This window comes from Lytechinus variegatus, chromosome 3 (assembly GCF_018143015.1).
Source record: "Lytechinus variegatus isolate NC3 chromosome 3, Lvar_3.0, whole genome shotgun sequence".
NCBI lineage: Eukaryota > Metazoa > Echinodermata > Echinoidea > Temnopleuroida > Toxopneustidae > Lytechinus > Lytechinus variegatus.
Window position 1 is genome coordinate 24,385,235 of NC_054742.1, and position 27,285 is coordinate 24,412,519.

Below are 27,285 nucleotides of genomic sequence, written 5' to 3' on the forward strand. Positions count from 1 at the left end.
CATAGAATTTTGAAATTCATTAAATATGCTAATTTATTGTGCATTTTTCAAAATTCACAAAAGAATGCTTCTTCATTTGTTGACCGATTTTGAATTTTTTGCTTCCATCTGGTTAGAGATTCATGAGGTTCACCAAATTTCTACACAGAATTTTGAAATTTTGACCAGAACAATTTTCATGCTAATTTATGGAAATTTTTGAAAATTCACATGAAATGCTTCTTTATTTGTTGACCGATTTTGATTTTTTTTTTCTTCCATCTGTTAGAGCTTCATGAGGTTCACCAAACTTCTACACAGAATTTCGAAATTTTGACTAGAACAACTTTTATGCTAATTTATGCGAAATTTATTCAGAAATCACAGAAAATGCCTCTTCTTCTTTAGTAGTTGACCGATTTTGATTTTTTTTCTTCCATCTGGTAGAGCTGCATGAGGTTCACAAAAATTCTACACAGAATTTTGAAATTTTCAGTAGAAAATTATCTATGCTAATTTATGCGTAAATCACAGAAAATGCCTCTTTATTTGTTAACAGATTTGATTTTTTTCTTCCATCTGGTAGAGCTGCATGAGGTTCACCAAATTTGTACACAAAATTTTGAAATTTTCAGTAGAAAATTATTTATGCTAATTTATGCAAAATTTATTCATATATCACACGAAAAAAAAAAATCTTCATTTGTTGATCAATTTCAATTTTGTTTGCTTAATATGATAGCTCGAGGTGGCGATACAAAATTTCAACATAGAATTTTGAAATTCATTAAATATGCTTATTCATTCATATATTTTCAAAACTCACAAAAAATACTTATTAGTTGATTGATTTTGATTATTTTTGTTCCATCTGAGAGCTACATGAGGTTCACCAAGGTTCTACACAGAGTTAAGAAACTTTGACTAGAAAGTTATTTATGCTTAATTGATATGAAATTTATTCATAGATCACAAAAAATGCTTCTATGTCATTTCTTCATCAATTTCAATTCTATATCCTCAATTTATGTCACCAATATAATTCACTACAGTGTCAACTGGGCTGAAATTAAAATTGTGTTTAATTTTGTTGCGAGATGCCGGATGAGCTCCACATCATTGATGTGCTAGTTAAGTTAGAACTAGATCCTTATAACAGTGCTTTGGTTATGGCAAGAACAAAATGGACGTCTCTAAAACTTCTTGCAATCACTTATGGTGGGTGCTCCTGTTAGAGGAGTGACATCTTAACATGTCTGGTGACTTGAAATTTTTAAATTTGAGTGTATCTCTGCAACCCTGAGCAATTTATTGAGGGTTGATAAAATGTGCATTCACTGACATGCCTGTTATCTTAATGAAACAAATCTATTGATTGTTAAATCTGAAATCAAAGGCGGTGCCACTATTCAAGTAATGAAGAAAAACGGGAGAGAATGGAAGAAAGAAAGAAAAGTATTGAAAAGATGCCACAGGACTATTAGTGTCAAGTCCTTCTGCCTCCTATCTAAATACCATGGCTCTGCTCCTGTTATAAATATTGATAGGACGATCCTGTCATACATAGAGTTGAACAAGAATTGTACAGATATAAACATTTCCATACCACAAAATATTCCATGTTTGGAGTATTGGCTCATTGTATAAAATCCATGGTCACCAATGATCATCGGCATCCAAAAGATCATCCTCTCTGCTGACGCCAATGCCATTGATATATTACTGCAATTTAACGTAGAATGTGTCTCAAATCCCGGAGTCTTCAGGATGACTTTTACGTGTTCCATCGTCATAAGATGTTATTGTGATAACATATAATGTGCTGTCTTATTAGTTCTTGACAGATTCTTTAAAACAAGTTACAAAAATCATCTACTGCCTATAAGTGTCCGTAGGATGTCTTTTTCTTGAATGAGGAAGCTGTCTTGGAGGTTTTGTTGATCTTCAGCAAGGATGGGTACCCCTAACGTGGAGTCATGGTGGGATATGGATGTGTCCTCGTCGTCAGTTAGATCCTCTAGTGAACATAGAAGAGCATCGTTCTCAAATGTTGGGAAGAGGAACCTATTCAAACCAAGCACAAAATCGTACAATCTTGAATTATCAGCTTTAAAAAAAAATAAGTATCTAAAGATGCTACCTACAATTTGCTTCTAATAAGATATCTCTAAATTCAATAAAGTACTGTCAAAGTTCAGAAACTTCAAAATGCTGCCGCTCGCACCGTTTCTCTATCCACCTGGCGCACTCACAATACTCCTATTTTAAGATCCTTACATTGGCTTCCTGTAAAACAATGTATTATGTTCAAGATTTTGTAGTTAACTTTCCACTGTGTCCATGGCTCTTCTCCCCAGTACCTCATTTCACTGATCAAAAGTTATACCCCTTCAAGATCCATACGTTCCTCCTTTTCCAATTCTTGTGTTACCTCCAAAGTTTCCAAAACCTGGGGTGAAAGATCATTTGTTTACTCATCCTCTAAGTTATGGAATAGCCTCCCTGAAAACATCAAACAGTGCTTGACCTCTGAAACTTTCAAACATTACCTTAAACCATTTTTATTCAATTCTTCTTAATTTCTTTTACAATTTTTTTCAAACACTTGGGTGGACATTTATCTGTTTAAACTCTAGATCTTTACCACAGAATCAACTTTTGTAGCAAATTACATGCAAGTCTACAAAAGAAAAGACAAAATGCCCGGGGGGGCCACTTACATTGACGAGTGTATACCATGCGCGACCAAAAAAACACGTAAAAAGGATGTCTTTTTCACGATAGGACACGTTACGTACGTAACGTGATAAGGGTGTCAAAAACACAAAAATAATGAAAAAAGGGTATCTATTTCGCTAGGAAAATTACGTGTTTAAGGTCGAATTTGCGGGGATGATGAAACAAAATTAAATGTTTTATATAGGATGTCCTTTTTGCCCCAACACTACCTGTTTAGAGTCCGATTGCGAAGTGGGGTCGTACTAAACCAAATAAGGTAAAGCCGACGACCGAAGGACCCGTAACAATAAAACATTCCTGTACTTGTTTAGAGGTTCATTTCAGGGAATATTTGCCAAGAGTATCGTTTTGTTTCCAAAACTTGTTAAGGGTAGGGTTTCATATACGCCAATACTTGTTAAGTGGTGCATTTTCAGAATATGGAAATTACGTGTTTAGGGTGCTTTTCGAGACCCCATGGTCGCGCATGGTATCCACTCGTGAATGGAAGTGGCCCCCCCCCGGGACAAAATGTCATCATTGATATTGACCAAGTATTTTATTGGCTGGGCCCATTGTAGTATTTAAGTAGTATTGATATGGTCTGCTGAATGAGTGCCAAGCGTCATCTTTCTTAGTGTTACACAAAAGATGGGTACAAATGGTAGGATGTTATTGTCTGAGGAAAACAAAAAATTAACAGTCAACTTTTTTTCTGTATAATGTGAATGCTCCAACATATTTTTTGTTTGTACTGTACATATAGTTAGGACTTGTCTCACATCAGAGAGCCAAAATTGAGATTGCAGGACAGTCATACATGCTCTACATTTACTATTAGCCGGTCTTTATTAACCTTTTTTAATGAAAAAAATGATGAAAATAAGGTCAATTGGCACATTATTAAAATTATCTTCAAGTCAAATTGGAATTAAGACAAATTTTGGCAGCTTTTACATGGGTCAATCAGGTGCCAAGGTGGAGCAATACGCGAGATGGTGCTTGGCAGTAATATAGCATAATATATCCTAAAAAGGGAACAGAGTTATTCTGATCTACAATATTTCAAATTCAACGGTTGAAACAACCCACTGCGACCCCCCCAAAAATGTACCTACTAGGCAGATTGCCTCCTTCCTGAATGAATTCAGTTTTGCAAGTGCTTTTTCTTTACATAAAGGGTAGGGGAATTGGGAAAGGTCCAACAAACATATGGCAAAACTTACTGAGATTGGTCCCACTTCTTGCGATCTAGACTTTGAGTCATGTGATCAGAATGAGTTGATAGATGGTCAGTAAGACATTCTCCATCTTTAAACCTCTGATGGCAGCAAACACATACAGACTGATGAACAGAGCGACGGATGAAATTGACCAGTTTGATTTGATCATAAAAATTCAAAGCTGAAATAAACAAAACAAGGCTTATTAGAATTGTGACGTATCATTCTCAAACCACTAACGTAATTGTAAGATTTATCAATAAACGTACAGTGGTATGTTGTATCAATTAAAATAAAATGCAATTTGCATAAAAAGGAGGAATGAATTCAATAGATTAAAGAAACTAGAAATAATACCCCTTTCCCCCTTCATAGCCATGGCAACAAAGTCTAAAACAAATTGGAAAATGGGTCTTGCATCACTCCACCCTTTGACCAATGTTTGTGCCAAAATGCACAAGCACTGGTCAAAAAACAATGAAAAAGTATGATCCGCAAAGAGCTTTCCTGGGTTTGGGGCCATAATATGCTTTACCATAGCAACAAAACTTCTGACACATGCAAAAATGTGTCTTGCACATCTTTACCTCAAGAACAATGTGTTGGCCAAATTTTATATTCTCATAAGCAACTTCAACGTTTCAAGGTGCCAAACACTCAAGGTGTTAGTTATCCTTGACTACTTTTATACAACCCAAAATCCTTGCCTCAATTAGTGATCTCCTGTAAGTTCAAAACTGAAAAGAAATTTGATAATTATGAACAGGATGTGCTTTAATTAGTTTGCTCACTAGGTTCAGGATATTTAAATAATCCCTTCATTCAAATTTATATTGCGCGTTAATTCACCTTTGTTCTACTTTTGCCAACTTTACCTTGTTCAAAAAGGTGCTTCAATAGGTAGCAAATTTTAAACTGCATTTTCTAATAACTACATTCTGTGGAATTGAGAAATATACTTTTAATACAAGACAACCTGATGCTTCGATAGAGATTCATCTCTAGTGTACCTGGTCAATCATGTCTCGTGATACACATGAATTGCATTAAGAAAATGATGGTTGTGACTGCCAACTGATCACATGAAATTGTTTATATCAATTTATGTTCCAAGCTAATTTGAAAATTAATCAAATTACTTGATTTACATTTTAAAAAATTAACTGAACAAATGTTGCAACAAAAACTTCCTTTGTGTAAAAATCTATTAAAAAAAATCTTTTGAAAATCTTTTAATAAAATCTCTCTTCTAATAAAATGTGAAAAGTAATTTGGTTACACCAACTCCATAAGATCTTATGACATGAGGAAAATCTGGGGAGAATTTACACTCCAGAACATTTCCCAGTAATCTTGGATGTATTTATTTTCTGCCCAACCGTTGTGTGCTCAGAAATGTGTTTCTTTTTCAGCACATTTGTGTTCTTCCTCCTCTCTATATTTAGACAGTGCTGATTTGACAATTTCTTTAAACCTTCAGTAGATATCTGGGCTCTCTAAACTTCCTTGCCTGGTAAATCAGCACTCTCATAGCTTGTACAAGGAAACCACTGAACTCTATTGAATGTGTTAACTTTATACTCAACTTGTTTTGTGCTCGAAAAATAAATTTTGAAATATGTTCAGTGTACAACTTTGTTAACAGTGACAGTGTAATCGCAAAAATGTGCCCTTGTGTTCAATTTTTCTCCCAAAACATGGTTTCTTGGGGAAAAAAATTATGAACAAATACTGTAAGTTATCCGATGCCTTCTACGAATACATGTATGTGAATTTATCCACCTCTTTGCCTGGTAGACTGGTACTCTATGGAGCCTGTGTTAAGTACAAAAAGGATACCTAAAACCAGCATTTTTGTATTATCACAGCTTTCCATATGTTTAATAATTCTCATTTGGGATTTCAAGTTAAAAGTCAAGCATCAACACACCCAAATAAAAGGATAATTGATGAAGACCCAGCTCACTAATGCCAGATAATTACATCCAGCATGTATGATGGAGGGCTAGGTATGACTTAAGTCATGCTTAGGTGCTAACACACACGTTATATAATAGGTAATCTTGTCAATGCATATGCAGTAGCATATGTCATCTAAGCATGATCTGACCAATAGGGTGGTGAGTCATAAACCACAAAAAAATGGGAATTTAAGAGTGATTTAAGACAGACTTTAATCTGTGGGAGAAATCTCAAGGGGCTCACACCTCCAAGGAAATGACTAAAAATGAAGAAATTAATCATGGTTGCTAAGAACAGATTGTAGTCAAACACGAATGATAAATACCAATGGAAAAATGTATTTGGTCTCTGTTTTGCTCAATACAAAGCAGGTAAAACTACCATTATGCAACTATACTAGGTGATACATGTATAAAACACATTGTGACCAAAAAATCCTGGAATGAGACAATTCTGTACCTGCTTCAAAAATACTATTTAAAGATATATTTTTAAAGTGAACTTCTGGGCAATCAAAATAGAAAATTACACTATATAATAATAAAGACAATGTTAAAATGGTAATTTATCAAGTCACATTTTATTCTGTTGCAGTTTTCACTGAGTTCCAAGCAGAGACTGTGCAGAGATTGTATGGAAATCAGTTGCATTGTGGTCACCTCAAAAGTAAAAAGATTGTGTGGACTCTGCAGGCTGCAATGAGATTGTGCAGTGACCATGCAATATCTAATCTAATCTCTGTAATATTTGGTTTTTGTCTCAACCTCAAGCAGTATCCCTGCAAGCAGTGTACCACGCCATCAGCAGTGAGTTCTACTGGATTATAACTTCTAACAAAAAAAAATGATTAAAAAAAAAGATTTTTAAACAAGATGAGACGATAAGCCTGCTTAAAGGACAAGTCTACCCCAACAAAAAGTTTACTTGAATAAAAAGAGAAAAATCAAACAAGGATAACACAGAAAATGTCATCAAAATTGGATATAAAATAAGAAAGTTATGACATTTTAAATTTTCATTTAATTTCACAAAACAGTCATATGCACATCCTGGTCTGTATGCAAATGAGCTGACTGATGACGTCATCCACTATTTCTTTTGTTTTTTTATTACATGAAATACCAAATATTCTAATTTTCTCCTCACTGTCAAGTGAAACAATATTCATTTCCTCTCTAAATATGTGGAATTAGTATTGTTCAATACTATATGGTTCAGTCAAGTTGGTCATTATTGTAAAATCTGTAAAACATTTCATACCAAAAAAAAAAGAAATAGTAACATCATCGACTTTGTTATTTGCATTTCAGTGAAATGTGCACGTCACTGTTATGTGAAAAATAAGTGAAACGTTAAAATGTCTTTTTGATGATTTTAATAAAATTTTCAGCATTTATGCTAGTTTGATTTTTCTCTCTTTAATTTTTCTGAAGTGGACTTGACCTTTAAATTTAAATTTAGGAGCCTCTAAACTAAGAGAATAAAAAAAAATGGTTGTAGCTGTAAAAAATGAGTTTATGGGAGGCATAAAGGAATCAAAGGCCAAAAAGGACCTAGACTTGATTTACATTCCATTGAATAATAAAACATCTCTTTTTAATATCAGATTTAATAATGTAGAAATAATTTATAATCACTTAGAATTGGAAAGGTAGGCCTACAAAATTGGATGGCTCCAGTTAATCCATGGTCATCGAAAGTCATGGACTTGGATGCCCTTTTAACAGGCTTCAATGGCACATGCCCCTATAATTGACATGATTGAGATGATTTGTGAACTTTTGCATTTGTGCAGTAAATTAGAAATGTGCCCTCTGGAAAAGCAGCCTTGCCCTAATAAATACCCAAATTAAAGACTGACACTGAATTTTGAATTACAAGGTGAAGTAAACTGAAAAGATTATTTTTTTCTACATCGTTTGCAAGGGGGGGGGGAGGAGGTGAAAAAGCATTGGTGTATTAAAAAATCTGTTATGGAGGACGAAACATTAGATTATATCGCTCCCTGAACAATAGGTTCATCGCTTGGATTACGCCAGTGTGAAGAAGAAGTGATGATGATAATTATAGAGTGGAGGAAAATAAAGGATTTGGCTGAGCACAAAAAGTATGAATAAAAGAGATAAATATAGAGATAAACAGAGAATCAAGAAAAAGAGTACAGGTAGAATGAAGGGGGAAGACTATGAAAGAATGGGGGGAAAATGACAGAAAGAAAGGGAGAATGGCAGAGTGAACATAAGGGGGGAAAGGGAGAAGGAAAGAAAGGAAGAGAGAAAGAAAAAGAAGAATAAATGAAAGTAAAACAGATAAAAAGAAAATAAAGAATGAGAGAGAGAGAAGCACATAAAGAAAGAAGGAAACAAAGAGAAGAGATAGCAATTACCATTGTCTTCCTTGAACTTCTGAAGATCAAAGTGATGTGACTGTACCATGTGTGTAAAGAGATCATCCACCATAGATGCATTATGCTTACAGAAGAGACATACAAGGTTAGTATGCAAGTCATCTTCCCAATCATCCCAGCTCCTAGCAGACAAAAACACAATTTCATTACAAAATAAATTACATCAGGGCCCTGTGATAAAGTTTAGTGATTGATCGTAGGCTGATTTTTACGATGATTTCATTATAAAATATCAATCCTAATAGCAGGAATACAGATACCCTTTACGCATTGGTACAAACAGTATTCTACTAATCCAATTTTACTACAAATGTATAAATGAAGTCTTGAGATGATCAATTTTTCCCTGAATAACATGCAGCCTTAAGAAGCCCTACATGTCAAAACAGACACAATAATATGGCAATAAAATTAATCTTTAGGTTGCTATATTACCACTGAAGCACTATCATAAGACCTGTGTAATAATGGTATCATGTGATCATTTCTATTCTTGTCAGAAAATTGAACAGGATTTATTATTTTCTTAATATCATAAAAGAAGGCATCCAGAATGACATAGTTGAATACAATGCATGTAGGCCTACTGTCAATTAGAAAGAACATAAAAGAAATAAACATCAAGTTTGGTGTGAGGGTCGCATTCTAAAAGGCACTTATGTGGACAAACAGTGAGATTTAAGTTCATCACGGCGACATTACCGGTTGTAACAGGGCCCTTTGTTAGTGCAATGTTACGCTCACAACGTTTCTGTGCGGCCGATACAGAGCTGCCAACTCCAATTGGAAAAAATCCTTTTATTTCTTTCTATCCTATTTTCAATGCTAAGATCCTATTTTTTGTTACAAAGTTAAAAAAATGTACCAAAAACACAACTCTTACAAGTTCAAAAACTCCTATTTCAATGGGAAAATATCCTACCCAGTGTCATTTTCCCCTTAAAAGTCCTACTAAATAAGATAAAATCATTCCAATTGACAGCTCTGGTAGACTATCATGCCTGATGCATGGAGATACATTTGGATGGATGGCAGTTATACACCTAGCCTCTCTTTTATTGACCACTAGAGAGTGCTATAACCATGCCATTGATTAAACCCGAGTTGACAGCTTATTGTTCATAAAATCTCAAGAATAAAGATCATTACTGTCAATGGCAAACCAATATTATTTTCATGCTTCCCACTGACCAATATAAAAGGTGATATTGTGACTTTCAAGTAGTAAACCTCACTGGCTTGACTTCATGACATTTGATTGAGGTTTGGAGTCTTGCTGGTATGAAATTTAGCCATATATTCAATCTAATTTTATTATGGCTTTCCCTTCAATCAATTTATTAGTAATTTAACGAATAAAATGAAATCTTCTGAAGATCAAGAGTTAAATATCAGATAATCTTGTACTTTTATCTATCTAATCAAGACAGATAATCTTACACTCAAAGAGAATCCATTTTTGAAGATCAATCTTTATATTGACCAGATATGAGCTCTGTACATGTATGTGACTGCCCAATTCAAACAAGACAAATAGTCAACAGGACTTAAAATATTTAAAATTTTGACTACTTATCTGAAAGAGGGATTCTTCTATCATATTTCTAAATATGAAGTTGTGTAATTTAAATAAAAACAATATCAAGGCACTTTGTAGACCACTATTGTTGTTTTGGGTGACTGCTGAATGTTTGAAAGGATCTTGAAAAGCATAAGCACAGACATCATATTGAGGTGACATCAACCTTAAACCCACAATTCTCCCCCATTTCATGAAACTTTCCCTTAATTATTTGATATTTAATCATATCATATTGTAGATCATATTTGACAGTTTATATAGAGAATATCGTAATGCCTAACATCCTACTCTGTTAAAGGACAACAAAAACTAGATTTGAATAAAAAGAGAAAAATTCAACAAGCATAACGCTGAAAATTTCATCAAAATCGGATGTAAAATAAGTTATGACATTTTAAAACTTCGCTTCATTTCACAAAACAGTTATATGCACATCTCGGTTGGTATGCAAATGAGGGAACTGATGACATCACTCACTCACTATTTCTTTTGTATTTTATTATATAAAATATGAAATATTTTGATTTTCTCGTCATTGTCATGTGAAATGAAACATAACAAACAAACACCTCACTAAACCTTAACCGAATGAGAATGGGGGGGGGGAACCAAAAATAAATCTAAGACCTAGACAATAAAAATATTTTGTATTTCCTTTTAAAAACAGATACCGAAGGGCTTGATTGAGTGTCAGAAGGGATTGAAGGGATTGATTTGGATTTCTTATGTAAACCATAGTTTCCAACTCGCTATTGCTCCCAGGAGACATAGAAGCCACTCAGCTAAACGAATGTACCCTGGCCCATGACATTATCCACATCAATGGTGCAGATTGGGCGCATCAGCTTGCTCCTAAATTATAATAAACAGAGCCTGTTTACATGATTAATACATCAACTTACTCTTCATCTCCAGAGTCTGTTGAAGTGATCAACACATCTTTCTCAGCTTGAACTGTCTGCCAATCTTTTCCTGCCTCAAGGTAGTTGATGATATAGAATCTATCATACGCCTTGTTGTTAGGGTTGAGACGCCGATGCTGCTTCTTACGCATGTGATCCTTAAGTGCCATTTTGTCTCTGAAGATCTTCTCACAATAAAGACATTGGAGGCTGCAGGTATGATTGTGGAATAAAAATTTTCATTCACACAAATGAGGAAAAACAGTACATTGAAATCTGAGGGTAATTACTAAGTACATGAGTCATGAAAGTCATTAAATGACTGGACTTCTACTAATTACTACAACGGGCTGAAGTCTTCAAAATAATATACTAATATTATACAGATATTGCCTACGTAGAGTTTGAATATAAATTCCACTCCCCTATTGAGTAAAATTTTTCCCAAGGGATTATATTTTGCCCGAAGCGTGCAGCGCTGAGGGAAAATATTCTCCCAAGGGAAAAATATAGCTTCAGAGGGGAGTTGAAATGTTGTTTATTAGAAAGATAGACCAGGCAATATCTATTATATTATATAGTCTATGTGGATTCGCCATCAGAGATTGCATTCATCATCATTTTTGCTCTCTGATTAACCCAAAGTTCTTGCTTTAGCTCTGATCCATCTACGTCATAATAAAAAAATTTTGGAAAATACCTCAAATGCGTTCTTCATGCAATCGATGCGTTAACACTAGTGCGCACATCAAATAAACTACCTGATTGCGCAACTTGAAGCAGCGAGTGACGTCACCTTCGTGAATATAACGCCGCAACTGACAATACAACGCAGTTATATTCACTGAGGTGACGTAAAAACCTAGAATATAACAAATGCGATCCTCGCAGCTATGGTCACGTGATGGCGCATTGACCTATCACTGATTCGAATCTACATAACCTATGTAATATAAAATCATATCCCATGCAGAGTGAAGAGTAATTATTAATTTGTCAATTACTTAGTATGTTAGCTTGCCATTGAGCAGCAACAATAAAAAGAGCATGGGACAATACAAATTACAAGATGTAAATAATCACAGTTCTTAATGAAATACTGTACTTCAAATATTAAAAAAAAGAATGAAAATCCATATTTTATTGTTGAATGTGAGAGCAGAAATAATCCGAAAATTCATTTAGCCCAATTGATCATGGGCCCAGTAGCCACTGTGCATTAAATATTGAACATCAAACAGGGTAGCAGCAGCTCCCATCTTTTAAGTCTTTTGGTCCGACACGGCCGGGGTTTGAACTCCTGACCAACCGGTTGTGAGACAGATGCTCTACCAACTGAGCTAACACACCAATCGTTATTCTTATGAATAACTGCAATTGTAAATATTTTCATTATGCAACTGAAAACCTCCCACTGAAACCATGAACAGGAATGTAAAAATTTGTTCTAATCAATGATGAAAAAGTGTCATGTGTACTCACTTTTGGAGTGTTCTTTCCAGGAGATCAAGGAAATCATTGGCAAACACTGAAATTAGATGGAATACAAATTTATTTATAATCAAAACAAAATACGTGAATAAATGATTACTCAAAGCAGACAATGATTTACAAAGACACATTGATATCAGGAGTATCAAATTGTCCAATGGTATGGAAATTGATTAGCAAGAATCATGTTGGACACCAAATAAATGCTCATTTTGTATATGCAGCAAATAGTTTTGACATGTAGGACCTGAAATCAGCCTTCTGCAAGAAAATTGGCATCCGTGTGACATGAGGAACTACTGTAGAATATACACCTATGTCCAGCAGCAAGATCACCTGACATGTCACAATGTCATTTCAAGTTCAAAGGGGTTTTGAATTATAACAGGATGGCTAAAGAATGAAAAGATCAATGCAAGATCAATGGGAACAAATTATTTTTAAGAGTGTGATGAAAACTTAATTTCTTTGTTTCTGTTTTGGGGAGGGATAATGCCACTTTTATCCAATTCTCAGTATCCTTTCTTTACCCAAAGACTTAACAAAAGATGTCATTAATTAAGCTCAAGACCAGAGCTATATTTACCCCAAAAGATTCTGAAATTTCACATTTTAAAATACATGAAATAAATTTGCTTGAGAGTATTCTGATAGAAAACTATCAAGAGCATTAGGAAAATTCTTTTGTCTCTGAAAGATTTCTATAAATTTCAGTTGTTAGACTTCTAAATATACACCAATGTGTGCAAGTCAGACTTGAATGTGACAATACAGGACCAGATTCTGGCAAGGCCAACCATAATGTGTCATTCTTATAAGCATACATATATATTTTAAGCCAATGGATAATCCAAGAATGAGTTACTGGTATAGAAACATTGATTTCAAACTTCTTTATGCTTTCTGGGTTTTTTTTCAAGACTCGGTCTTGTTAAATACATGTACAACAGTGCACCAGCTTAATGATCAAGGCTTGGACAAGTCAATGAACTTCTGCTTTAATACCTATAATGCTTTAATGATTCTGTTTAGAAGCTGACATGATTCTAGTGTGATTAATTCTAGTTAACTCTTGTGAAACCTTTAAATCCTATCTCCCTATCATCACAATTGTTTTCTGTAATTGTGCACCAATTAAATAATAAATGAAAATTTTAAACTGGTTTAGATCCAATAAATTTCATTATTCATACACGGCATTCATATATATTTAATTTCAATACTTTGATGAACAAATCAATCATTATGGAAATACAAGAATACAAGATTTCTCAATTTCTTGCTTCATCTATTAAACCTGTAAGGTTACAAGAAAGATATTGTCCATACAGTGTATGCCATAGTAGTACACAACTTTGCCCCTTGCCCCTAGATGGCACTTATTTATAGCACCATCTATTCTTAGGGGAAAGGGGCAAAGATGTAACTTCAAATATGATTGCCCAACAATCGGATTAAAAGTGACAAATTGAGGCAAAATATCATATAAATCCTGTGCACAAATAGTTTTTTCATAATTCGATCTCATTCATTTAAGGTTTTAAATTCAACATGCGAATAAGTATAAGTGAAAAGAAATATAGACTAGCATTTTAAATAAAGTCATTTGTTGAAACAACTAACAACAAACCTATATTATCTGGCTGGCCTATATTAAAGCTGTGACTGAAAGCCATGTGATTAAATAGGTCGGCTCTGTTTCCGGTGAAGGATTCACGGCAAAAGAGACAAGATCTGGAGAGTGAAGTATCATCACGTTCTGCCTGCTGGAATGCCAAAACCGCATCTAGACGCTTGCGCTGCAAGTATTCACGAATCTGACAATCTTCATCCACTGATGAATCAAGTCTGTATTGAACATCATTTTCTGAAAAAATAATAAACACAACATACACCAACACTCTTTACGAATCATCTTGGGCAAGCCTACAGCTGAGGCAATTTTCAAACTTTCTGTATATGCTATAATTTCTTGAGTATGACAGGGCTCTCAACATTATCTTGAGATGTTAAATTTGCAATTGTTGACACACATTTTCTTCTACAAAAGAAATACAAAGGGAAATAGTTCCTTTTATGTGCTTAAAATTGTTCATTAAAACATGCAGGTTCTTAAACTTAAGTATATCCATATAACAAGGCAAAAGCAATTTTGTGTCTCACCCACTTATGAAAAATAACCAGAAATATCGTGATTTGCGAAGGCACGCAAGAGAATTATATTAAAACTTCATTGTGAAATGACTGGGATGGAATAACACTTGTCATAAGAGCCTTACACATAAACTTCAATGTCAACCTGAAAATGACCTTCGACCTTACATGTGACCTCCGACTGCAGCATAACAGGCAGGTCGCCAACGTACATCTACCATCCAAGTTTTGTTGAAAAGTAACTTACGGTTGCGGAGTTAAGTGTCATAAGAGTGTCTTGCATGTAAACTTTAAAGTTGACCTGAAAATGACCTTTGACCTTATCATGTGACCTCCCACTCCAGCATTAAATGCAGGTCCCCCAAGTCCATCTACCGTCCAAGTTTAGTTGAAAAGCGACTTACGGTTGCGGAGTTAGGTGTCATAAGAGAGTCTTGCATGTAAACTTTAATGTTGACCTGAAAATGACCTTTGACCTTTATACCATATGACCTCAAACTGCAGCATAACATGCAGGTCCTCTAAGTCCATCTACCATCCAAGTTTGGTTGAAATGCGACTTACGGTTGTGGAGTTAGGTGTCATAAGAGAGTCTTGCATGTAAACTTTAATGTTGACCTGAAAATGACCTTTGACCTTACCATGTGACCTCCGACTGCAGCATAACATGCAGGTTCCCCAAGTCCATCTACCATCCAAGTTTGGTTGAAAACTGACTTACAGTTGTGGAGTTATGTGTCATTACAGGTTTGTGACGGACGGATGACATTTGGATCCCTAAGTCTCGCCTTCACCTCTGGTGGGCGAGACAAAATCTGGGGCCCGTAACACAAAACTTAGCAATGATCGTAGCACATTTTCCTACGATTGATTCCATTGACTACAATGCACAATCAGTCGTGAAAATCGAGCGTACGATCAATCGCTAACCTTTGTGTTACGGGACCCTGGTCGACATGTTTGAAAACCATAGCCTGAATTTCAATGTTTGGGAGATTTGGCCAATCAAAAAAAAAAAAAACTTGTATCACAAATTGAAATGTAAAGGTAATCTTATGTTAGTATGAATTTCTGTTTCACTGGTTTCCCTTTTTTCAATAAGTTGAATTCAGTATTAAAATGTGTTAACAGAATCTTACACCTCAAAATTGCCAACTAAATGATATGCACAAAGCTACATTTGTGAACACAAAAAAACACCAAAATTGTTTCAAGGAAAATACAATTGAAAGTCAGTCAGTGAAAGAATGTTGACATTTATGTACTAGAAAATGAATAAAGAGATAAAACTTGGGCCCTTGTTTTGTTTGAGAAGAAACAAAAGTGAAATTCTAGTTAACTTTATGTATGTCTAACTAACTTAATGTACACATCCTTGACAGTCATCAGGCGATATTGAGGTGAATACCACAACTGAGCATTATGCCAAGCATCAGTACTCTACACTGCATATTAGTTACAACTGATACAGAGGTTGATAGAATTAAGTACATACATCTGATTTAAATTCTGCTACTGACTGTCACATTCAACTTACCTGATTCTTGATGAACAGTACAAATATGCCTGTAATCTTCTCTTGAGAACCTCTCCCTCCAGTATTCAATATACCTGGAGAACAATAAAATAATGTGGGATGCATATAAATTTCGAATCATAGAGGAGGAAATTATTAGTTAATATTAACATTTTACCACATGAATACTGGACTGTGAACATTCAAATGCTACAACTCTGCCAGAGCCAGATCTGAAGTATACCAATCATTTATTTGAACTTTTAATCGGATCGTCACTTTCATATGCATTTATGAACAAAAGTTATTCAAATCAAATGACATATCACATGACAAGATCTTGGATCTTGTCATGTCTACATCCAATGGAAGAGATTATCATATAATATGATCTTTAATCCAAAATCTTGTCATCTGATCATCTCTCCCATGGGATGTACATATGATGAAATCAAAGATCTTGTTGTCTCATCATCTCTTCTACATGTAGAGGATGTAGACATGACAAGATCCAAGATTTTGTAATCCGATCATCTCGCCCACAGGATGTAGACAGGACGAGATCTAAGATCACGTCATCTGATCATCACTTTACGAGATGCAGGCATGATGAGATCCGAGATATCGTCATCTCATCACTTTTCCCAAGAGATGTAGACATGATGAGATGATTACCTGAACATCTGGGTGTCACTTTTAAGCTCACATAAATTTTTTTTATTCATCACAAGGCAAAAGCAATTTTGCGTCTCGCCCACTTATGAAACTAACCAGAAATATTGTGATTTGCAAGGGCACGCAAGAGAATTATATCGAAACTTCATTGTGAAATGACTGGGATGGAATAACACTTGTCATAAGAGCCTTGCACACAAACTTTAATGTTGACCTGAAAATGACCTTACCATGTGACCTCCGAATGCAGCGTAACATGCAGATCGCCTCAGTACATCTCTCATCCAAGTTTGGTTGAAAAGCGACATACGGTTGCGGAGTTAGGTGTCATAAGAGAGTCTTGCATGTAAACTTAACGTTGACCTAACAATGACCTTTGACCTTACCATATGACCTCAGACTGCAGCATAACATGCAGGTCCCCAAGTCCATCTACCATCCAAGTTTGGTTGAAAAGCGACTTACGGTTGTGGAGTTAGGTGTCATAAGAGAGTCTTGCATGTAAAATTTAACGCTGACCTGAAAATGACCTTTGACCTTACCATGTAACCTCCGACTGCAGCATTACATGCAAGTCCCCCAAGTCCATCTACCATCCAAGTTTGGTTGAAAAGCAACTTACGGTTGCGGAGTGAGGTGTCATAAGAGAGTCTTGCATGTAAACTATGTTGACCTGAAAATGACCTTTGACCTTACCATGTGACCTCCGACTGAAGCATATGATGCAGGTCCCCTAAGTCCATCTACCATCCAAGTTTGGTTGAAAAGCGACTTACGGTTGTGGAGTAATGTGTCATTACAGGTTTGTGACGGACGGACGACATTTGGATCCCTAAGTCTCGCCTTCACCTCTGGTGGGCGAGACAAAAAGTACTTTTGACTTTAGACCTTGTGAACTGTATCAAATCATATATACTCTTGAAACATACATAGGCAAAGTTTGAAGATAATTTTAAGCTACACTGCAACTAGAATGATTCTTGGCTGATTGCATGCATTCAAAATTTATGCATCTGCCACTGTCAGACCAAAATATATTACACACATCTTCTAAAATGTTCCAATTATAAACTGTGAACTTTGGCAGCTTAATATAACCAAAAAAAAATCAAATCATTCTCACTCACATATGCATACATGAACACGGTTTGTAATTAATCCCTCAAACCATTCTTCAGTTATAGGTATTGGGGACCATTGTGATATGTGATGATGTGAACTCAATATTCCCATACAATCAAATCAAAATTTCTCTAATACATATTACCGGTAATCAAAATTGAAGACAATACCTCCAGTGGTTAATTAGTTATTGCAAAAATTATCATTTGGGGGTATAATTATCTCTGTGACCACTGAACTTTTATATAGTGACTCCCATGAGATTATAGTCCTTCCAACATCACCGATTATCCAGTTTAAAGTCTATACCTCAATGGTTCTCTTTACGTATATTGATCTTGACCGTGATTAAAAGAAAACACTTTCAGATGTTTATGCATGATTTGAAGTTAAGCAGTCAAATGGTTCTTTAGTTATCTTCATTCTTTATTACACATGACCTCTTTGACCTCACTATATTGTGTCTCCTACTCCGCTATATTTTAAGAATAATCTGAAAATGTGAAAAATCAATGGCTTATCATTTGGATTTGAGGTTAAAAAAAGTAACTTTTCAGAGAAATTAAATTCCAATACCTTTTGAGATCACAGATGAGATGGGAATCACGAATAAGGAATTGGTGAACTTCTAAAAGATGAAGATGGAATACATCCAGATTGGATGATAGTTCATATTCCTTTTGACATAATAAACATGTTATGGGTCCTTCAAAAGAAAAGTCTGTGGGAGATATTGACCAGTCTCCAGCATTAAAGAAGGGTGGAATTCTCTTGTCTACATCAGGGAACTGAAGTGTTTCTATCACATTATCCTTGTAGCTGTCTGGTGCACATGCCATGTTGAGCCTGTAGACAAATGTGGAAATAAATTACATTCAAACCTATAACCATGTAAAGTCCTCATTCTCAAAGAATTGTTAGAATGTAAGAACTCATACAAATTACTTACAAATCCATTATTTTCAGTTTCTTCTTTTCAGCGAGTCTGAATATAATATGATGTTATTTTTTCCACATTTAAGTAAAGAGTTCCATATGTACCCACTGCTAAAATTGGGGGAAAAATATCCACGGAGGTTTAAAATAATACATCCAGCACATGTCTAGAACATATATGATGGAAAAGTGGAATACATACCAAAATATGACTTTATTTGTCCATAGACATCGGTTTATTTAGTCAGAAAATAAAAAGCCTATGGTCTGAAGCCTACACAGTTTAAATAACTATCAGCACATAACTCAATTTTAAAAAGCTTTTACAGCATTCCCTCACTAGCATAGTGGAGAGAGGCCTTTACTGCAGATTCATCAAGGTGTCCCTACCACTACAACCACAAGCCAGCAATTATCTTTTTTTCTCTCTTTTTTTTAACCAAAATACTCCCCCCCCAAAAAAAAAGGAACCAGGGTTAAAGAGAAAGAGAATTATGATAGAGGAACACAAAATACTTTATTTTTTCAGCTTTTACCGTTTTATTCGACTTATAATCAAATATTAAATGAGGCTTAGAACAGTTTTTTTTTAAGTCAATAAATAAAAATATTCCTCCCGGGATTTGAGCTTTCATGAAATATCAATCTTTTCCATGATTACCGAAAATACTTAAAATGTCCAAATTTTATATCAGTGTATAAAGCTTTAGCTGATGCGTTGCGCCTGCCTTATTTTAATGTTCAGATACAACTTTATGCTTTTAATGAATTCCTAAAAACACTAAATTCTCAAGATCATTTGTCACAATCGAATGATTCGATTGGTAAGCTAATGAATGATTAATAAGTTTCATGAATATTGTTAAAAATGTGTCTATCAGTTTTGAATATTTATAAAAAAAAATGTCAGCTTGTGCTTTTTGCTCGTAATATTTTGATTGTAAGATTCTTCTCTTGTATATATGCGAGTTTGATAGATAGATAACTAGAGAGAGAGAGAGGGAGAGTGGGGGGTCCCTCAGCTACTTGTCCTCGCTTATTCCCAATTTTTTATTATGCTCGTGTTGTGTTCTTATTTTTTCTTTTTCACCCTTTTTATTGTCTCGGAGCTTCCCTATATTTCTTTAAACTATAATTTAGTCCTTTTACTTAATAATTGTTTCAATTCTTTTATGTTCTCATTTCAATGAAAACATAAACTGACGTAGAAGACTTTATTACGAAATTTTGATATTGTTTTGTCTTGTTTGTTTGGCTTTCTTATTTTTCTTGTCCTCATCTTCTTTTTCCTCTTACTTTTTCCCTTTCCTTATTTTCTCTTTTATTTCATTTCATGAGGTATCCGCCAATTTATACAATAACAAACATATATAGAGGCGGATATTCAGTGAGGGGGCGTGGGGGTGTGCCCCTCTAAAAAAGGGAGAAAATTGGAAGAAAAAAAGAAGGGATGGGGAAAAAATAAGGAAAAAGATAGATGACGATGGCAATGATGATGATTGATGATGAAAATTATCTTGGTGATGATGATGGTTGTGGTGATGGTTGCGGTGATGATGATAATAATGGTGGTAGTGGTAATGATGATGATGAGATGTAATTTTGTTATTTTGTCTTTGAAAAAATTAAGTAGTGCACAGTTGAATTCATTTAAACTTTATTATGAAAATAGCAGAAAAAAAAACAATTTAAAAAATTGGTATGTATTCGAGGAAAATCCATCCCCCACCCATTTTTTTTTCAAAAGGTAAGATTTTTTTTAAAATTTAGTTTAGGCCTTTGCGAGCAGCTATATCGAATATAACTATGGTAAAAAAGTAAATGAAGTGTCAAGAAATACATGATAATGACTTTTATTGTACATTTAGTATATCAATAGATAACTTCATACTCGTTTCATTCTCTCTGAGATCTCCAAATCAGAGTATCATCCTTCTTCTTGGAAGGGAGGTCAGGGTACCATCAACCCTGGCGCTCACCTCCAAACCTGTACGTCTTCATACACACTCGGTACCAACCCAAGCTGACAGTCATTACGAACTACATGGACTTCTTCCAAGATCTGAAGTATGGCCACAGATGTCAACTACCAATCACTATATTCTCAAATGATGGGCAGAAGACTAGACAAAACAAGAAAAGAAGATGCAATGTTTTGTAAGAACGTATTGAAACTTTTCAGTCTCACATTTTAGTCAGAATGATTTTTTTTGTGAAAAGAAAGAAAATAGTCCAAATTATTTTCTTATGTGATAAAATACTATTTAAATAACTTTTGGCAGACTAAACAAATCCAAAGTGAAAACAGGAAAAGCAACAATATTACATAATACTGATTTAAAACAAAAATAAAATTCAAAAGATTTAAAACAAGAAAAAGCTTTGACTGAATTGTTTCACATTTTCAAATATATACAATAAGTATGTATTTTTCAACATGTTAACCTTCCAGATTCTTTTCCAAAAGTTATACTTTAACTGGAATTGTCTTTATATCTAAAAGAAATATGGAAAATAGATGTACAAGTATTCCAAATTCAAAAGGAATTATGTTTTATATTAAACATTGTTAGTTTAATAGTTGCTTCAACCAAATACTTTTTCCTATGATCAGATTATTTTTGAACAACCACCCCCCAAAAAAAAATTATGTAAGATGTAAACTATTTTGATTGATTCCATCTTGTAATTCAAACCAAAATGGATTGTTAAAAAAACAACAGTTTAGTTATCTTTATTCATATTTTATCACCCCCCAAAAAAAAAAATCAATACTAATTTGAAGTATAAAGAATTTCATGTTTAAATGTTATCATCAGCTTTGAATGTAAACGTGATGTTATGTCCAATAGGAAAAAAAAAATATGGACAATTAATATTCATATCAATGAAATATTGTAAAGTTTGTTTATGCAAACAAGAAATCGTGTTTTCTTCCTGTCCCTTATTCTAGTTTTGATTAGGGACAATTTGCTCAAATTTTTATAAATTTTCTGTGTTTTGGTACTTGCTGTTGAAGAGCAATGCTGTTTACACTGCTGAAAATCAAAATGCAAAATCTTTTCTGGAAATAGGTACTAAATTTTGTTATACCTTGAAAATAAGATGAAAAAGAAATTTATTCAGAAAAGAACTGAAAAAAAATTGTTGCCAAAGCAATCTATTTTCATCAAGCAATAGTCTATTCAGTTTGCACGGAGAAAAATTATGTTTTTCATTATTCAAATGGAATACCAAATACATTTTTCGTGTTTATCTGAAATGCACACAATTCTACTACAAGATTTATTTTAACAAAAAAAACAACACAAAAACGCGAAGTTCTGATGGATAGATAGATAAATGGATTTTATTAAAAACATCATGACTCGTAGTAAAAACTGAAATGAACATGAATTACAGATTAAAACAATTACAAGAAAAAAAAGCAATATAAAGTATTAACATAGGAATTTAAATTAAAATTAAGGGGTCACTTTCGCAGTGCACTTAATTTCGGCAAGGTCTGGAGGAATACATATCCAGGCACCCCAAATGGGGTACCTGTAGAAAATTAACTTTGAATACAATCATCCAAAGTGCACCACGAAAATGACCCTGTAAATACTTGACATGAAAAAATATATATAGATATAAAAATACTAAGTTCTTACTTCGGTATAACAAGGCATAAATTAAAATAGATTCGATTCATAAAAAATCATGAGTAAAGTAAAAGTTAAAACTATCAAAATTGTACAGAGGAAACCATTAGGACTTTACTACTAATAAAATAGGGAAAACTAGCATTTATATTTATAAAACAGAATATCAAAATATATGGACCCTAATTGCACTTAAAATTAGTTACACCAGTGACTAGGCTTATTTATGTGAGATATTGCACGAAGAGAGAGAGAGAGGGGGGGGAAGAGAGAGGGGGAGCGAGAAGTATTACATGTATATAAAGTCATCAAGCAATGGAAACATCTTATATAATGAATAAGTTAAAGTTATATAAGATATAATTACAATAATTAACGCCAATATTTAATTATAAATGCATTGTCAATGGTAACTTGTATTTTTTTTTAATTATTGTTTTAATTTACATTCCATAAACCCAGTAGTTTCGCTTTTCATTTCATTGATTATATGGTAAATATGTATGTAACCTTTATGTACGCAAGTTGTGGTTTAGCAATTTTCCAAATAATGTAAATATAAACGTTAACTAGTTACGCCAGAGTTGATATTCCAATACATTTGAGACCAGTAGGTGTGCAGGGTAAGATAAAACCATGAGATGACATAATTTTCTTTTTAAAAAAGTGTCAAAAGCCAAAAACTTGTAAAATCTTGTTAAATACAAAAAAAATAATCTCGAAGTCATGCAATCAGGAAAGTGTCACTTGTTCTGATATTTTTATTTGTCAACTAAAAATGGACACAAACTTAAACTTTGTTTCAAAATCCATTTTTTTAAGTGTCATATTTCTCGCTGTGTCAGCACCATATGGAAAAAGTGACTAAACAACTTTTCCATGTATAGTTATGCTAAAAAAATATGCATTTATTGATATGAAAGAAATACAGATGTAATTAATGTTTATGTATATTGCAACTGACAGAAGAACAGCATTTATTAATCTTATACCTTTTACAAATTAACAAGAAAATGTTTTTATTTGTAAAAGAAAAAAAATTATTAACATTCTTTCTGGATAATTTCATTTTGGCAAATTTCAAATTATCAAAATTATGTAAAAAAAAAAGAAAAAAAGAAATCTGTTTTACTGGCAGTTGCAAAAGTTGCAGATAATGCTTAAAAATATAAATATTTATGGGTTTCCTTCATCAAATTAGTACTCATCCTCATTTTGTAAATCCAAAAGTTTTCAGAAAATTTACTTTTAACAATTTTAACAATAAAATGTATGAATTGAAAACTTATAAAAATGAGGACATTTTTAGCGAAGAAGGAAGCTTATGTAAGGGTTGAATTTTGCCTCATTTAATATAATTGTTTATTTCACACTTTGCTTTGCTTTCCATACTTCTCTTCACTTCCCATTTCTATGCCATTGTCACACATCTGTTTCTCTCATTCCCTAGTTTCTACATCACATCATTCCATTGCCATTCCAACTCCATGCATCTCCACATGTTTCTATTGTCCTTTTCTCATTTACATTCAGAACATTCTTCTTCATTCATATCACCCTATCTCATCCTCATTGGTTCACGTTTCACCCTTGGTTCTCCATTCTCTGTTTCTCTACTAGTTGAATTTATCATGTGACACTATTTTTGAATACATTTGAATATATAATTTGTAAAGGCAATGCCTTGTGAGGTCTGGATTGCAGACCAATAAATCAGAGCATCACTGGACTTCATTTTGTTGACATCTTTATTTTGAGTTTAGTTCAGCTTCAATTACATTTTACATGTAGGCTCTTCTTATTTGGTGCTTCTGGCTCTTTGATATGATTTGAGTTTGCTTGTTTTACGACTGATTTTGTGAGGTGTATCTGTGAACATTCGGCCACACTACACTATTAACTCCATTTTTTTCTTCAAATAACACCTTCACCGATATTTTGAAATGATTTTTCTCATATTTTCACCATCTTTTTATCAGGGTGAAATTCCCCTTTAATTTACAAAACAGATTCGCAAACAATATCAAGAGTAGTGGGAGGCAAGAGCGGAAATCTAAAGTAGGGGGACCAGGGGCTGGAAAACAAGCAAAAAAGAGAAAAACACAAAAACAAACAAAAAAGAAGGATTATCACCCCCAAAGAAGGTCGTCTCGTCCAAAATACATCTTTTATTTTGATTTGCGCCCATGTGCAGAGATGCCAAGTTCAAAGACCAGCTATGCGTGAGATTTTCTGTGAATCTGAGTGAGATCACAGACATTGTGTACAACGTATATGGGGATAGGCTGTGATAGTTGCGTGAGACAGAGATTTGAGGGGATGAACAAGAGTCCAAAATGCTTGAGTCTCACGCATAATGCGTGAGACTTGGTAGCTCTGCATGTGGGTGGGGAGTGTTGCGCCTCCCTTTCGGAATCATTATGGAAGAGTGTAAATACTCGCTGTGATTTCGATCTCATACCTATAAAAAAAATAGAACAGAAGAACGCCTTGAACTCAGGCCAAAATGCCTCACAATTTCTCCGCGGCATTAACAACTCTCGTAAGGGGCGCTCCATTTATAAATAAAGTTGCATGTGTAGCTGTCTACCGCGACAAGATTGGAGCCAGAAGCGTGAGAATTTTCCAGAAAATTCAAGAAAAGAACCGGTGAATACCGATTAAACACTACTAGGATCTAGATCTACTGTATTGTATTAAAGGAGAATGAAACCATTTGAACAAGATAGCTTGTGTGAAAACAGAAAAATCAAAGAAACAGATCAACAAAAGTTTGAGAAAAATCGGACAAATAATGAGAAAGTTATGAGCATTTGAATATTGCGATCACTAATGCTATGGAGATAGCAAATTGGCAATGTGACAAAGATGTGTGATGTCACTTGTGAACAACTCTCCCCATTACTTTAGTATATATTTCACTTGAATTGCCTCTTTTATCACATCTATCCATAGATCATGTGTTCTTTCTACATGAGGGCATGTAATACATATTTTTTTAGAATACATCATGGATAGAGTTTGTACCATCATAAGAAAAAGCAAAAAGAGAGATTTTTAGGGTATTTTATAGTCCACCAAAGGGACAGTTGTTCATCAGTGACATCACACATTTTTGTCGCATTGCCAATGGTAGGATCTCCATAGCATTAGTGATTGCAATATTCAAATACTCATAACTTTCTCATTATTTGTCTGATTTTTCTCAAACTTTCTTTATTCTTATTCTTTGATTTTTCTGTTTCTACACAAGCCTATTAGTTCCAAAGGTTTCATTCCCCTTTAAGTAACATATATTTACCTGTTAGAGTAGACCTATGGTACCGGTACTTGCTTTTTTGTGATATAAAGCTTAGTTTTAAGCTAGGGCGGCCCAAATGCACGTGAGAGGAGTCCAAGTTTCTTAACACAGGTAAAAATGGGGGTGTCGCCCAGAGTGTATAAGCCCTGGCTCGTTCGTAGGATGAGTGGCCCTGGCCCTGACCATTTGCCATACAGCGAAAAGTAAGGAATGGGACTGTAGTCTTCTTCTCCTTCTGTATCTTTCCTCCGCTGTATCGGAGATCCGCAGTTAGATACTGCATTAATGTTAGCGTTACATATTTTGACGTGAGAGTAAGGTAGACCGAGAGAGGTGAATCTTATGCAAGAAATTTAAGACAAGTAGGTTAAGGTCGTTTCTGGAGGAATCTGCTAATTCGACGTCAGGTAGAAACAGGACAGAAGCGGTAAATTGTTGAGGTACGTTCTTGATCATTGAAATGCACAGAAAAATACTGCAGTTCCTCGTCTTCTTTTATTAAGTTTAGAAGTGTTTTCCTGTGTGTGCTAAACGCTGGGCATTCTCCAACAAAATTTACAACACTTTCCAGTTTGGAGTGGCAGAACTTGCAGGACTATGTGGTACTTTGATTCAGAGAGAATAACCTTCTATTCGTTGGGTATGTACTGCAGGATAATTGAGCTCTGATGGATATAGCTTCCCTCAGGAGGGCTGGAGACTTGCTTTGGGTAATAATTCTTTTTATTACGTTGGGTCATGCCCGACCATAGACTTAGAGAAGATTTTTTAGCAACTGCAATTTCAAGGGCAGCATAGTGTTGTTTATAAATTTTTCCCATTGCTAGCTTCTTCCATACTTTATATGGAATGCGCTCTCTAAGGATGTCAGTGAGACTTGGAAGCTCATAACTATTGAGAATTTTTATCCAGCGTCTTACCAATGCCAAGTGTATTGTTTGCTATACCATTCAACAGGATTCTTCTTTCAGTGCGCTCTTCTGAAAGGCTTGCATATTGCCCAAGAGAAGAATTTCATAGTCGATTTGCTTATCCATTGGAAGGATATCTAGCAATAAATAAACAATTTCATCAGCCGCACTCCTTGGCAAACCAAGCACTCTTTTAAAAAGAAATGATTGAGCCAGCTGCCATGTGAGACGTAGATCTACCGGTACGGTATACCCAGGCAGTTGTTGTGTATCCGGACGGGTTGTGTGTCCGGACGATCAATTTTAGAATGTCATTTGGAAATTTTACAAGCGAAGTTTCATCAATTATTAGTACAAAATGTTAGGAAATATTATAAAGAACAAAATAGATAATGATTACAAGTAATGAATTTATATTTTTAGTGTAATCCACAGACAAAAAAGAAGGCTTCAAAAAGATAAAGTGTCCGGACACCCGACCCCCCCCCCCCCCCATTCTACTCACTGCACATGCTGCACTGCACAGTTAATTCTCATTTATCATTCATGTTTATGAATGTGAAAGTAAAAGAGTTTGACTTACCAATTCCCCCCCCCCAAACGTTGATCTTCCTTCCGTTGTCGCTGTAATTTATCTTAGAATCAACAAAATTATTTAATTTATTGCAAGACTCTTACCCTCAGAAGCCCATACTACTATCTCATTCTTCGTAGAGTACGGTCCCCGGGTAATAACTAGTATACCATTAACGGATACCGGGC

General features: G+C 34.5%; 1 protein-coding gene across 3 annotated transcripts; it reads right to left on the bottom strand.

Moving 5' to 3' along the window:
• Positions 1-1,036: 1,036 nt before the first annotated feature.
• On the bottom strand, positions 1,037-27,278 carry LOC121410579 (zinc finger protein 277-like). 3 transcript variants are annotated; one of them, XM_041602758.1, is made up of 9 exons: positions 27,202-27,278; positions 18,308-18,577; positions 15,956-16,029; positions 13,895-14,131; positions 12,256-12,301; positions 10,774-10,983; positions 8,269-8,411; positions 3,924-4,101; positions 1,037-2,043 (listed from the first exon to the last, which is right to left on the bottom strand). In XM_041602758.1, exons 2-9 carry the CDS (start codon positions 18,568-18,570, stop codon positions 1,848-1,850), a joined length of 1,347 nt encoding a protein of 448 aa, XP_041458692.1. In that variant the 5' UTR covers positions 18,571-18,577; positions 27,202-27,278; the 3' UTR covers positions 1,037-1,847. The 3 variants fall into 3 exon arrangements, with proteins under 3 accessions (XP_041458692.1, XP_041458691.1, XP_041458693.1); XM_041602757.1 differs by having other exon boundaries at positions 27,107-27,240; XM_041602759.1 differs by lacking the exon at positions 27,202-27,278 and adding an exon at positions 20,559-21,046.
• Between the last annotated feature and the right edge of the window lie 7 nt (positions 27,279-27,285).